Source organism: Rhineura floridana, chromosome 11 (genome assembly GCF_030035675.1).
Source record: "Rhineura floridana isolate rRhiFlo1 chromosome 11, rRhiFlo1.hap2, whole genome shotgun sequence".
NCBI classification, from domain to species: Eukaryota; Metazoa; Chordata; class Lepidosauria; order Squamata; family Rhineuridae; genus Rhineura; species Rhineura floridana.
In genome coordinates this window covers 53,582,477-53,596,190 of record NC_084490.1, presented here as the reverse complement: position 1 = coordinate 53,596,190, position 13,714 = coordinate 53,582,477, and the positions used below count along the sequence as shown (strand labels likewise).

Below are 13,714 nucleotides of genomic sequence, written 5' to 3'. Positions count from 1 at the left end.
ATCTTTTTTAAAAAATCAGTGAAGTTTTCCAGTGGCAGCTAAGGGGGGGGGAAAGTATGTATCCATCATTAAGGAGGCATATTGGACAAGCGGGGGGGGGAGAGTTTGCAGATCCTTTTTAAAGAGGGGCAATTGTTACAGGTTGGGGAATTGAGAGTGTTGCATGTCCCCTCACCCAAAACTGATATAGCAATATCAGGCACCAGAAGGATATTAAAAATGTGTTTTTATAAGGACAATATGCAGCATGTTAGCAGACTTTACCTGAGCTGTTTCACAAAGAGACACTTATTGGAGAAGGGAGATTCTGTCCAGATTCTAAGTCTTGTAGACAGATATAGGGGGAGGGGTTGTGGGGCTAAACAACATGTGACATGAGGAGATCCATAATTGATCTCCAGGGCAGGCATTTTGTTTTGTTTTAAGGATGGAAGGCTGGGGTGGGTGTAGGGTGCCGATTGGATTGCAACAGCATTGTAGGCAGTTTAACTCCTCCTCCTGTGGGCTGTTTTGTAATCAACTGCTCCCACAGCCACTTTCCAACACTTACCTGTATCCTCCCCCTCCCCCCTATATGGGTGGTGGTAAGGCTGCAGGTGTGTGTGTGTATGTTTTATGGTCACAAGAAGAGCCTGTGGAGAAAGGGCTATGGTTCCCCATCCCTCCTAGTCCCATGGCAGTATTTGCACGTATCCCTCCCCCCCAAACAAAAAAGGAGTTCTTGATCAAAGATATTCTAGCTTCATGTGTAAGTTTGACCCTGAGATACTGCTTGAAGGGCGAAACTGATATTTAATTTTTCTGTAGTATATATAACATTTTTAACAGTCTAATGAATGTGATCATCTCGTACCTACTTGCAAGCCTTCTTACACAGCAGTTTATGGTCCACCCTGATTTGTCCTCCAATCTTTCCTGCTTTTCATTTGGAAAGATCATTGGAGTGCTCAGTTCCCTTTTCTGAGAGTTCTTTGCAGCAGGGATGTGGGACTTTAGGAACTGAGCCCAACAGCCTTGCTTTCAGTTCTAAGGCTCACCCTGGAACATACAATAAAGTAAGACATTTTCTGTAACTTTGTGCATCCTTACCTCCAGTTGAAGAGGATAATTCCTTCCTCTTGTTAGGATCTTTTTCAGTTGCTCCTGTCTGAAATAGGTCTTACAGGAGGAGTTGTGTGCTTCACAATACAGAAGCAAAAATCTGCACTCAAGAAAATCTGTAATCTGCGAACTGTGTGTAATCTGTGGTTTTGGTGTTTTATATACTCTATTGTGCTTTTGCTATTATTGATGTCTTGTTGGGATGCCACAGCCTCTTCAGATGTTGTGTTCAGCAGATAATTGAGTTTTAAAAAGTTACGGGAAAAGGCAACTATTGGCATTCTTGTTCACCCCCACTGCTCTGCTTTGCCTTTGTACTTTAGCTTAGATATTTGTAGTCATGAAAGCTACAACCTTGCTTTTAAAAAAAGAGAATGAATTAAAGCTGAGATTCTTGGGATGCTGAATTTTTTGCACGGTGCCAAATTTCTGCACCTGTATGGTAGAACTGAGGCATCCACAGTCTTGAATAGTGGGCAGGGAATGTAACGTGTTCCTTCCAAGTTGATACAACCAAGAGGGAGTGATTTTCAGCAGAAAGTAGGTGTGGGCCCCGATTCAGATCAGGAGCATGTTCTGAAATGGCCCCATGGTTGCTTTCTCTTCAAGAGAAAAGTGCAGCCAAGTTAAGCATGTAAGTTTAAACACATTAATCATGTGTCATTTGGCCCTAGGATGCCACTTGCATAGATGGAATAGAATTGAAAATCTGTTTCTTCATAGCAGTATGAAGGGTCTTGATGTTATACATATTTTTAGAAATATGTTCTCAGTGAGTGGAAATATGACACAAACCCATTTTTTGGGTTAGGATTTGGTGAGTGTAACTGGTGGAAGAGGTAAATCGTATGGAAGCTTCAAAGTCAAGGCAGGAGTCACTAATAATTAGTGCAAATGAGAAGGTTAGCTACTGCCACTGTTTTGCACACCCCACAGAAATGCTACCATAACCAGAGGAGGGTGGAGTCTGGAAGCAGCCTAATCCACATCTTCTCAGTTTTGAAATGTAAGCAGGTAATGATGCCGCCTGTGAGGTGCTTTTGATTGTTTCAGGGTGGGATCCTGTTCTTCAAATGCATACTGGCCAGTAGTAGGTTTTGAGCTCTTGGCACAAAGATTTATGTGTGATTGCTCAGACACAGAATAAAATTTAGTTCAGTTTCTTCATTCCTGCTCCATGCAAAATTTAACATTACAGCTGTACTCAAATCCCTGGAGGTTCAGACGTGCACACGTTTTGTTGGCTAGCTTAGTTTTCAGAATTGTTCAGATGCTTCCATGGGATACAACCTAGCAGGATGTCCCACTGCTCAAGGACACTGTTAGTCTCTTGCATGACTCCCATTCATTTCAACAGGGTTTGCACAGAATATTTCACTAGATTCTGCCTACAATGGTTCACTCTTCCTGGTCTCTCCACCCCTGCCCTGGCTGCCAAAAATCTGGTTTTGCATGTTTCAGAGAGCACAGAGCAGCAAACCTGATGGACAAAAAATGCCAAAGAAAGTAGAGGTTAATGATATGGCTTAAGTACAGAGGAACATCTTAGCACAGATCTGCTTCCCCTGTGAAAAGCTTTAGCACTGAGGGCATCTTAAGTTTTGTTCACAGTGCGTAGTTGTCTCTCTTTTATGCCTTTAACCATTAAAACAAATAGCTAACTAGAGAAGTTGGGCAAGATCTGTCAGTTTCCTAACCCCTTTTTCCCCATTGTCTCTTTCGTCTCCTGTCAAACCAGGGAAGTGGTAAATAGACCTTCCTTTCTAAATTATATGTAAAAGGATGCTTCTCCTCCTGCGAGGGAAACAAAAATTCTGTTTCTCCTCCATAGTGTTTGGTTCCCCAGCCCAGGAACAAGCTATGGTGCTCCCTGGGAAAAAGCCTGCTGGGGAAACTTGCAATTCAAATAAGAAGTGTAAGCAGTATTTCAATGAGCACTGGAAGGATGAATTCACCTGGTTGGAATTTGACTCTGAACAGAAGCTCATGTTCTGCAACGAGTGCCACCAGGCCCTTGTGAGAAACAACATGGCAAAGCTGAGAATGCCTTTACTGTGGGCACGGATAACTTCCAGCACCATGCCCTCTTATGTCACCTCAGGGGCTCACCAGCAGACCCTGGCAGTCAATAGAGAGCAGTTGGCCTTTGAAGCACAGGTGCAAAACCACCAGGTGCTGAATTCAGATGTCAAAATGGAAGTCAACCCTATCAAAATAGCCATCTTCACCACCATCTACTCATGGCCAAGGAGGAGTTTCCAGATGAGAAATGCTCCTCTTTCTGCTTGAGTTGCAGAGGTTCAATTTCTGCCCAGCGCTGCTGACCTCTGAGCACAGCTGATACTGCCATTCCAGCAGCATCCATGCAGGTGTGTATCTGGTAGTGCATGCCTCTGTGTGTGTGTTGCCTCAAGTGCTCTCTGTGTGCATGTGTATGTACAGAAAAGAGAGTGCTGGTAATATTTATTTATTTATTGTATTTGTATACCGCCCCATAGATGAAGTTTTCTGGCCGGTTTACAGTAACTAAAAACATTAAAAACAAATATACAAATTTAAAACACATCTTTTAAAAACAATTTAAAACAGAATTAGAAAATTTAAAACAATTTAAAACACATGCTAAAATGCCTGGGAGAAGAGAAAAGATAACAGTGATGGCGCCAGGCGCACCTTGTCGCAAAATATCGTTCCATAATTTGGGGGCCACCGCTGAGAAGGCCCTCTCCCTTGTTGCCACCCTCCGAGCTTCCCTTGGAGTAGGCACCTGGAGGAGGGCCTTAGATGTTGAGCGTAGTGTACTGGTGGGTTTGTATCGGGAGAGGCGTAATTATCACATTTCAGCATTTATATAGCATTTGGAGTATTAGTATATGTTGAATACCTTGATTTCAGTAATCCTTGTAACGGCCTCATAAGGTTAGGCCAGAATTATCCCCATATTCTTAGACGGTATCCTATGTTAGCCTTTCCACTGCTAGAGAGGAATGGGAAGATACAGAGTTTAGTTTATGTTGCTAGAAGGGTCAGAGAAATAGGGAATAAAAATAGGGCTCAAACAAAGTTGGGAGGTGGTTACACAATAAATCCATATAAGCATTTGAAACTAGATTCAAATGTGTTCAGTTGCCCAAAACAAGGAATTCTGGGGTATGTAGAAAGAAATGCAGCATACTCACAAAATTGTCATTCCAATGTGATGTGTTGTTTTAAGTGTAGATTGTGGTCTGGTATGATTCAATACCCCTCCCCCCGTTTAACACACAGTTAACATAAATCTTAATTGTTTATCATGGATAAATGTGTGTGCCTACTTCATGTCTTTTCAGTGGCATCATAGTGAAATCACTAACTCTAAAGAGTCTTTAAAATTTATACTTTTTTTCTTTTTAAATAAAAGGCCCATGATAGTGAAATACTGAGCCATATAATAAAGAAAAGCAACTTAAATTAGCATATTAGACAACTCTCTTTGGGAGGTTTCCTGTTAAAATCAAATGCTTTTTCCACGTTCTAAGCTGGTCCATAAATACAGCCACCCGGCCAAAGCAATGAGAGCTCAGAGTAAGAAGAAGGAGCGGGAAACTCTTTTCATTTTACCAGCATTTCATGCCTATTAAAATCAAATTAATTTGTTTGCCTGATCTTGAGCATTTACCAGTTGTTTTGCATAAATAAGGGTCTCTGTTTTATGGCAGATAAACATGCTAATTAGATTTCTCTCTCATGTTATCTCTCTTTTTCACATACACACACACACATACACATACATTCTCTCTCTGAGAATTTGCTTTCTTTAAAAAGGGAGTGAGGGGATTGGGGTGGGGTTAGTGATTAAAATATTTCAACAAAATGGAATGAAATGCATCCAGGCTTTGTAGCAGTGCTGCTTGGAAGGAAATGATGAAATTATAAATGAGCAAAAACAGTCTTTAGTATGCAAATGGAGGCAAGTTCATGCAAAATTGGACAATCCTGCTTTTGCATGGTAGTCAGATGTACAAGGCAGATGTGCCTTTAGAAAGCAACCCCCCCCCCCAATTTCTAAAATATCCATATCACACCTGGATATTCCGACCCTATTAAATAAAGATCAGTATATTGGGGAAAGTGGGAGGAATAATGTATCCTAATGTCTGCTGTATGGATCACAAAATTGGGGTGATATATGCCTTGCCCAATAGGGATCACTGTACACCTGAAGCAGTGTTTCTGTGACTGCAGAGAGATGTTCATCCTCTGCCAGATATAACTGACACAAACCAATGATGACTTAGCTGACAATTATAATTGTTACCCTAAGCAAGTGGACAAGACCTATCAAATGGAAGGCAACATGGACACATGACCCTGTGGCATGGTTTAAGATAAGTAAGTAAGTAAGTATTTATTGTAACGGTCCGAGACCAGCAAAGCAATATCATAGAGTACAGTGTAATACAAAACAGTGCAATGACTCTAATTTAAAAGAAATACAGTATTATTTGATATGAAAGTTAAAAATATACTTAGAAAGGACCTTGTGCAAGCACCCAGGCACGCTGTTTTATAGCTGCAGCGCAAAATCTCGCAGTCGCAAGCGTAACCCTGGGATCCACATCTGCTAAAAGGTATTTTGTTAAAAACGCAGAATCCCGACCGGGGAATTTCTGAATAAGGGGAAAGATAAGACGCTGTCTTGTCTCATTATAAAATTTGCATTCCAATAAAACGTGGCCAACATTTTCTAAGGCTCCAGTGTCACAAGGGCACACACGTTCCAATAATGGGATATTCTTATATCTACCTTCTAATATGGCTGAAGGTAGCATATTATATTTGGCCAATGTAAAAGCTTTTCTGGTTCTGGGATTTTCTAAGCTCTTCAGATGGTTAGCTAGCATATAGGGTATGACATATGAATCTACATTGAAATTAACATTAGCCTGCTGGGTTTGAACATCCATGTCTAGATTTCTTTGTGTGATTAATAGGCTAGCTTGATGATATCCTACTGAGAGCAGAACAGATGGAGATAAACCCAAAGAAGTGATTTTTGTCTCTATAGATTTCTTCCAGTCAGATTGAAAAGAATCAGTAAGAACAAGAGGAGCCAATCCAGTCGGAAGAAATACTAACTTTAGCCAATATTTAAGCTTCAAGATCCAAATACAGGTTTCAATTTTGGGAAGTCTGGCTTCCAGACGCAAAATGTTGTTTGGGAGGCACAGGGGGATGCCCAGGATAGTTCTAAGAAATTTAGTTTGCACGGTTTCCAGTAAGGTAAAATTTGAGTACGTGCCGGCCTGGGCTCCATAAAGTATTTGAGAAACAATTTTGGCCGTAAATACCTTTATGATTGATGATATATGCTGCCCTCCCTTGTTATAATAAAAAGAAAGAAGGGCTTTTACGCATCTTTGGGCTTTAATTTGTGCATTTTCCATCTGATTATGCCACTTGCCCGTAGAATGCAAGGTGATGCCTAAGTATCTATAGGAAGATACTTGTTCTATTGCATTGCCATCAAGGCACCAATTATGTTTCCTCCGCTTTCTTGTAAAAACTAACACCTTGGTTTTTTCATAATTAAGAACCAGGGATTCGTTCTTACAATAATTGTCCAGGGCTACAAGAAGACGTTTGAGCCCGACGCGGGAGAGAGAAATTAATACGGCATCATCTGCATACATCAATGATGTTATTGGTCTGTTTGATAATGTAGGATGGTGCGATGGTATTTCGGCTAATTTCCTAATTAGGGAGTTCACATAAAAATTAAATAAAGTAGGGGCTAATATGCAGCCTTGTTTAACACCGTTTTCTGTGGATATTGGTCCTGTTAAATTTCCTGCCCTGTTGCATCTAACACGAATCTGAGTTTTTTGATAAAGCCGTCATATCAGAACTAAAAGTCTCCGATCAATGTTTGTACTTTCCAATTTTGCCCACAGTTTGTCCCTGGGAATGAGATCGAACGCAGACTTAAAATCTATAAATGCCGCAAATAAAGCACCCCCAGGGTTCTTTGAATATTTATCTATAAGATGGTTTAAAACTAAAAGGTGATCTGTAGTAGAGCGGTTTGCTCTAAAGCCGGCTTGCTCATCCTCGAGAATGTTATTTTGTTCAAGCCAAGATTGAAGTTTCTCGAGCAAGTGCTTCGCATATAATTTACTGACTACACTTAATAGGCTTATAGGTCTATAATTTGCCGGGTCCGCTCTATTTCCTTTCTTAAATATAGGGACAATGATGGCCAAGCCCCAGTCCTCTGGAATAATGGCTGTCTGATCGATACTTGTAAACAGTGTTGCCAATATGGGGGCCCACCATTTTGGATCGGCTTTAAACATTTCGGCCATGATGTTGTCAGATCCCGGAGCTTTGCCTGTCCTCATGCTGGCCATTAAAAAGGTCACTTCTCTCTCAGTGACTGGGGGCCAGCTTGGGAGATCTCTTAGAGGGATCTCAGGATAGTTTGATTTATTTTGGCCACTAGAATAGATTTTATAAAAATGGGATTCCCACACATTCACCAGTATGTGAAAATCTAAAATATTTTGAGAGTTGGGCCACCCTCTGGCAACTAACTTCCAAAAAAGGGAAGTGTTTTTACACCTAGACGCCATAATCTGGTGCTGCCAGTATTGAGACTAAGCCTCCATCTTTTTCCGTTTAATCAGGTTTTTATAATTCTGTTTTAAGCTCTTATATTCGGGGGGTATTTCTGGCAGGTTCAGAGCCCTATATTCCCTATATTTACACAGCTCAACCCCCTTAAACCCACTGATGATGCACCTTGTTATTTGCATGATCGTTTGTTTCTTGTCCAATAGTGGTAAAAGAGAATTCATATATTGGGAAATGTGGCTTCTACTGCCTGTGAAGGTAGACCAAACCATGTGTATTTTCTCTCTGTCAGCCTTGTTGCTTCAGCTGGAGAGTCAGAGAGATCTCCATCGGCATTTGATCTCTGTGAGGAGCTGAAGAAATTCCATTTTGTTGCTTTCACTAAACTACTTCTGGACACCTTGCCCATCTTCCAGAAACTAAACTGATTCTTCCAGTTAGAGGACTTTGATCTCTCCATATTGAAGCCTGTTGTCTGCCACCACCATCAGCCTCCAAAACCAGAAGAAAGCCAATGGCCACAACTTCAAAGACTTCCTTAACAAGCTCAGTGAACAGTACCACTTTGAGTACCAGGATGTAGGGAGTAGGTTCTGCTACAAAGGGGTGGAACTGAGTGACTGTTCCAAGATACACTTGACAAACTTTGAACATTTCAAGGACACTTATCTAGACAGTCTCCAGTGCAAACTGAAGGATATATTCCCTAGCAGTTCTCTGGAAGTGGTCAACTCTTTCTCTACTTTATTTAATCCCAAGTGCTATTCTCGCTCTTTAGATGAAATTGGAAGCTATGGTGTGGATGAACTGAACTTCCTTTTGCAGATGTATTCCTGTGTGGTGGGAAGCAAGCAGGCACTGAATGATTTCCCCTTCTTCAAACGGGTAGTATGTAGCCTTAATCAGCTAACTGCAACATTTTGTTAATCATCTATTTATGGACTATCCTTCAGTGGAAGACTCCCAGGATAGTGTACAATTTAAACCAACCAACAAAATTATCATTATGCTTTTGTGTTAATTTTTCAAATTGTCATTACCCACTGTGGAATCACAAAAGTGATGAAGGGTAGGATATAAAGAAAACCAGGAATTGTCCAGCATCGTGAAAATTGTCATTGATGGACCAACCCTCAATTTGTTTGATTTTACTTTAGCCATTTAATATTATATCAGCATGAGAGAAATGGACTTTATAACAGCACATGTCAAGTAAGATTTAGAAAGGGACATGAAGAACACAATTTGAACTGAAAACAGTGTTTGCTGAGATTACTAGACTGAGGGCTGGGGGAGAGAGGGGGGATGCCTTACATTTTAACTAAAGACTTTAAAGACTGAGGTGCTCTTCTTCTTCCTGCCACCCTAAGCATCAAACAATCATCTTGTTCCATCCTTAACTACAGTGAATTTCAGGTTCCCAAATTATGTGTATAACAAGTCCTAACACGAGTTTCTTGCATTTGAGAAAGATTTGTTGTATCTGAAAAAGAGGGAAGGATGTGTCTTCTATTTTATCCAAGTTCTCCTGTCACTTTTCTTCTGAGCTTACTCTTTACTGTGTATGTAGCAACTTGGTATAACTGGTAAATAAATCGGTTCCCATATTGGAGAGCAGAGATATCGGGTATTGCTTCTGCGGCATTCTGGGAAAGGAAAGGGACACCACAGACTCTTCTAGGTGTGGGTGGAGAAGGAGAATACACTATGTACCGACTATTCTATAATTGTCACTGATCTATTTGGTGCTGAGCCCTTGAGCGCTTCCAGATTTGTTGCTATTTTCCAGTTGGATTCAGTCACATAATGGCAAATTCAGGTTGCGCAATTATAGATGATTGCGAGATCTTGTTCAACAAATCCAATTCCCTCAAAGATCAGGCTTTTTGCGACAAGCTAAGTGATGGAAAAATGCAGCAGAAAGTGTGAGATAACACTTAATTTATTGCATCATCACCTAACCTCACCACAAACAAATTGGAGTGAATGCTCAGTAAATAGCCACATGTCATCTAATCTCCCTGCAAGCAAATTGGGATGAATGCTCAATAAACAGGTTGTCTGGAAATTCCTCTAGTCTGTATAGTTCTGGTCCTCTGGCCTCAGTTCTACTGTGTGTTCTCTAGGACTGGGAATCCTCCCCCTCCCCAAGGCAAACACTGCCTTTCCAATTCTTTTTATATTTATTCATACAAAAATGTATATTTATTTATATATATATATATTCATTATTTATTATATTATATTAATTTATACTGTATTATATTAATTTATGTTTATGCAAAAAACCCTATCTTTTCCCCCTAAAAAAAGAAGCTGCTCCAATATAATTGCAAAATATAAAAACAAGCACAAAAGTAGCAATATATCATTACAGCACAATTGCATCAGAGAGCAAGAGCACAAAGAACCAAGCTAACAGTCAATAAATTAAATTAAGGAACAACAGGATCAAAACCTTGCTTAAAGAGAATGTTCTTTATTTCTGGCAGAACACAAATAGAGAAGATAACCTAATCTCTTACCATTCATCTTGCAAATCCTTCAGTGCCTCTGATCAATTTGGCCACATCCTGTCCTCCTTTTGCTGCCATTCCAGCCCCTTTCTTGGTGGGGTATGCCAGCATAGTCAATCAGACCGTAGCTCAAAAAGTTTTACTGGGAATGGAGGGAGAAGGCTGGGAGGAAATGCAGTTCCTAGGGGTGGTTTAGAGAATGCAGGAGAGACTATATAGGACCTTTTGGGTTCTGCTTGCTCATAACATGATGTCCAGGGAACTCCAGATGATGTTGCATGCTGTCCCAAAGAGGAAGGTGCTGTGTATGTGTCCAGGATACGGGTGAAAGTAAGAGGTGCTGCATTGCTTTCCATACAATGTTTGCTGTCTGGGAAGAAAAGAACAAGATTTCTGCTCTCTGGAACAAGGTAGCAGGGTTGGGTAGTGGGAGAGAAGACACACTGCCCTATATGCATGAGAGTTTCCCTTGTGTTCCTATGTGTGGCCCATTGATCAGCTGAGAATGACACATCCATTGCCTCTCAAGGCCTGGTGATATATAGGCAAGTAGGCACACAGGGATGGGAAATTGAAGAGCATCTTAGTCTTTGCTGAGAAGCTAGATCAGACAGAAAGAAGGCCAGCATCTCTTTTTGTGGAGTAGGGTGTCATGGTGATGTAGAGTAGGGGACTTGGATCCTGCTGCTGGAGTCCTTGTGTCAAAAATTGTAGATCACCAACTAACCCATTTCTTTCCCAGGCAAACAGTAACCACGCTTTAAATGCCATATAAGAACTCTTCCTGCCAACACTGCCTGCTGTAGGAAATGAAGGCTGCAATCCTGCTTCATTTAAAATTAAAGGGAGTTGTGCCATTGACTTCAGTTAAAGGATCAGAATTTTGCCCAGTGCATTAATCCTAGCTTCCAACTGCAAATAATAATAAAAAATAGTTATTTCAATCCTGCCTTAAGGATAGGTAAGAGAGAGCCATTTCTCTCATATCTTCAGTATAACAGCAAAATGAAAAGATCTTCAAAAATTCTTCTTTGAAAATTCTTCATACTCAGCTACAGACGTAGACTGCGTCTCTCAACTTCACAGACTCACTAACAGAGAGATGAGACAAATTAAAATAATAAATATTAAAAAAAATTTAATAAATAAATATAGGGCAATAAAAGCTCAAGAGTAGCAGCCGCACAATTAATAAAATCCAATAAAGCTGTAAAGACAATACTAAAACCAGTTACAAAACATCCTGGGCAAATTTTTAAAAGGTTTCAATTGCCACCAAAAAACAAACCAAAAAACATTTGTGACCTGGTGAGTTACTCTAAGGAGGACATTCCAAATACAAGATGCTATGAATGGGTTGGGCTGTACTGGTGGGAGACGGAAGAGAAAGGGGGAAATTGTTGGGACATCAGGTGGAGGCACCTATGAGTGGCCTCTCCTCAATTTTCTGCAATCTTCCCCTTTCCCCTCAGCTCTCATGACATGGCCCAGTCCATTCATCAGGATTCCCCAGCCCTCAGGAGAGCCTTTTTGGGGCGCTGTCAGGGAGAGGTGCGGTGAGAAAGTCACTTTCAGCTTACCCCCTTCTGCAGGTGAATCTCTAGATGCAACTTAGTATATTCACCTCCAGCTTTCAACATAAACATGAATGGCAGCAGAGGGAGCTTTTGGGGAGGGGGAGCTGCCAGGCAGGGGAGGGGCTAGGAAAGTCACTATCTACACCCCCTCCCACAAGTGAATCTTTTGATCTAACCCTATGTCTTCCTGGAACAAAAATATCAGTCCAAACACTTGTGCTGCGTTCGCTCCTAGCCTTGTTCCCCTTCATCTGTCATCCTGCCCAGCTTGCAATAAATCAAGAAAAGGATGGTTTCTCCTAATATAAACCTCTTTACCCAGCAAGTGCCTTCCTTCCTTGTGGCTGAGCAAGGAAGTGGTTCGTCTCCACTAAGATTGTGTCATTCTATCTAGGTCTCCAAAGACCTCCCCGTTCTTGTTGAAGCAAATCCTTTTAATTAAGTGTCTAAATTAACTGCTAAAAATACATCCCACAGCTGCTGTATATGAATATCACTGACAAGAAATTGCATTCAGGGAAGGAGAGAGAGGAGAGGACAGGCTAAGTACAGGCCTGTTTAAAAAATAACCCAAAAGGTTAGCCTAATCTAGGGTTGCCAGGTGTTTGGTTTTCGCCAGGAGACTTTGGTTTTTGGGGGTCCTCTCTGGGTGACTCATCTTAATCTAATCTGGACTCTTAGCTTTCATTTAAAAAAAATTAAGTTTCTAGGTGGTCTGGTTCAAAAGATACAAACCAAAATGTCACACCCACGCCCGCAACTTCTGTTACTACCGGCTGCTCTAATCCCTTCAGGTTTTTAGCCAATAAGTGAAGTCAGGGTTGTGATTGACAAGATTTGTTGACCCCAGGCAATAGCTAAACTCACAGTTTCCTTTTCCTGCTTATCTCACATAAGGAATTCAGTAAATATATAGCTTTCAGCAGCATAAAGAGTATTTTCTCTGTATAGGATTGGGACTTGCTTCTGAGTAAACATGCATAGGCTTGCACTACAACAGAATATCACAGCAGGATCTTCCAGGCATAAAAGTATACATGCAGGGTTTTTTAATTACTTGCAGAAATGGTATATTATACATTTTATCTTTCAAATATATTTTGAACAGAAGTTTTTAAAAGCGTACATGCAGGAGTGTTATACTTTTCTAATTAAGGAGTCAAACGAGTTTAAATTTTACTGGAAGACGACAGTTTATTTGTCTTATTCATAACCTGTTTTGAAAACCTTCCCAGTATGAAGCTTTTCTGGGAGTAAAGCTGCAGTGCTAATTCCACATACCTGGGAGCTAACCCCATTGAATTCAGTAGGACTTACTTTTGAGTAGACGTGGTTAGGATTGTGCTGAAAATCAGTTGGAATTTTGAGTGAACACAGAAAAGGACTGAATTGTAAATCTTTCTCTCCCCCTCCGATCCTTTTTTTTAAGCAATTAGGGAGGGCTTACTTAGGTGTCACTGCTTTTATTTGGCAGGAAACAAATACTTGTTTTTTTAAAAAAAATGTTCTGAAATGGCCAACTGGTTTTAATAATAAACTATTATATGGGGTGTATGTATTTTTACATCTCCAGTGTGTGTGTATATGGAGCCTTGCAAACGACCCTGTGAGATAGGGTTGGAAACCAAGGCAGCTCACAACCAGAAATAAATTTAAAATCCCATAAAACAAGTATAAAACAGTTGCAAAACAGCTTAACGTGACACGATTCTGAATTTTGGATTGGGTGAGTGAAGTTCCTTATCACTGAATTGCAGTCCTGTGCATGCTTCATTGTCTGAGTAAGCCCCATTGAATACATTGAGTAAACATGCATAGGATTGCAGCTTTCACCCTGAGGAGCAGATTAGACTGAGGGATGGTGCATAGCCCATGGTCACCCAGAACACTTTGCATCTTAGTTCCATT

The 13,714-nt window shown here is 40.7% G+C and overlaps 2 protein-coding genes across 9 annotated transcripts in view; both read left to right on the top strand.

Annotated features, from left to right (window-relative positions):
* The window catches only part of ZNF385C (zinc finger protein 385C), a 199,248-nt gene that overhangs the window by 125,918 nt on the left and 59,616 nt on the right, over window positions 1-13,714 (top strand). The window lies entirely within an intron of this gene.
* On the top strand, window positions 2,962-9,325 carry C11H17orf113 (chromosome 11 C17orf113 homolog). The gene is given in 6 exon segments (XM_061590914.1): window positions 2,962-3,124; window positions 3,127-3,190; window positions 3,192-3,337; window positions 3,340-3,380; window positions 3,383-3,470; window positions 8,006-9,325. Coding segments are annotated over 5 exon segments (474 nt in total). The 3' UTR covers window positions 3,443-3,470; window positions 8,006-9,325.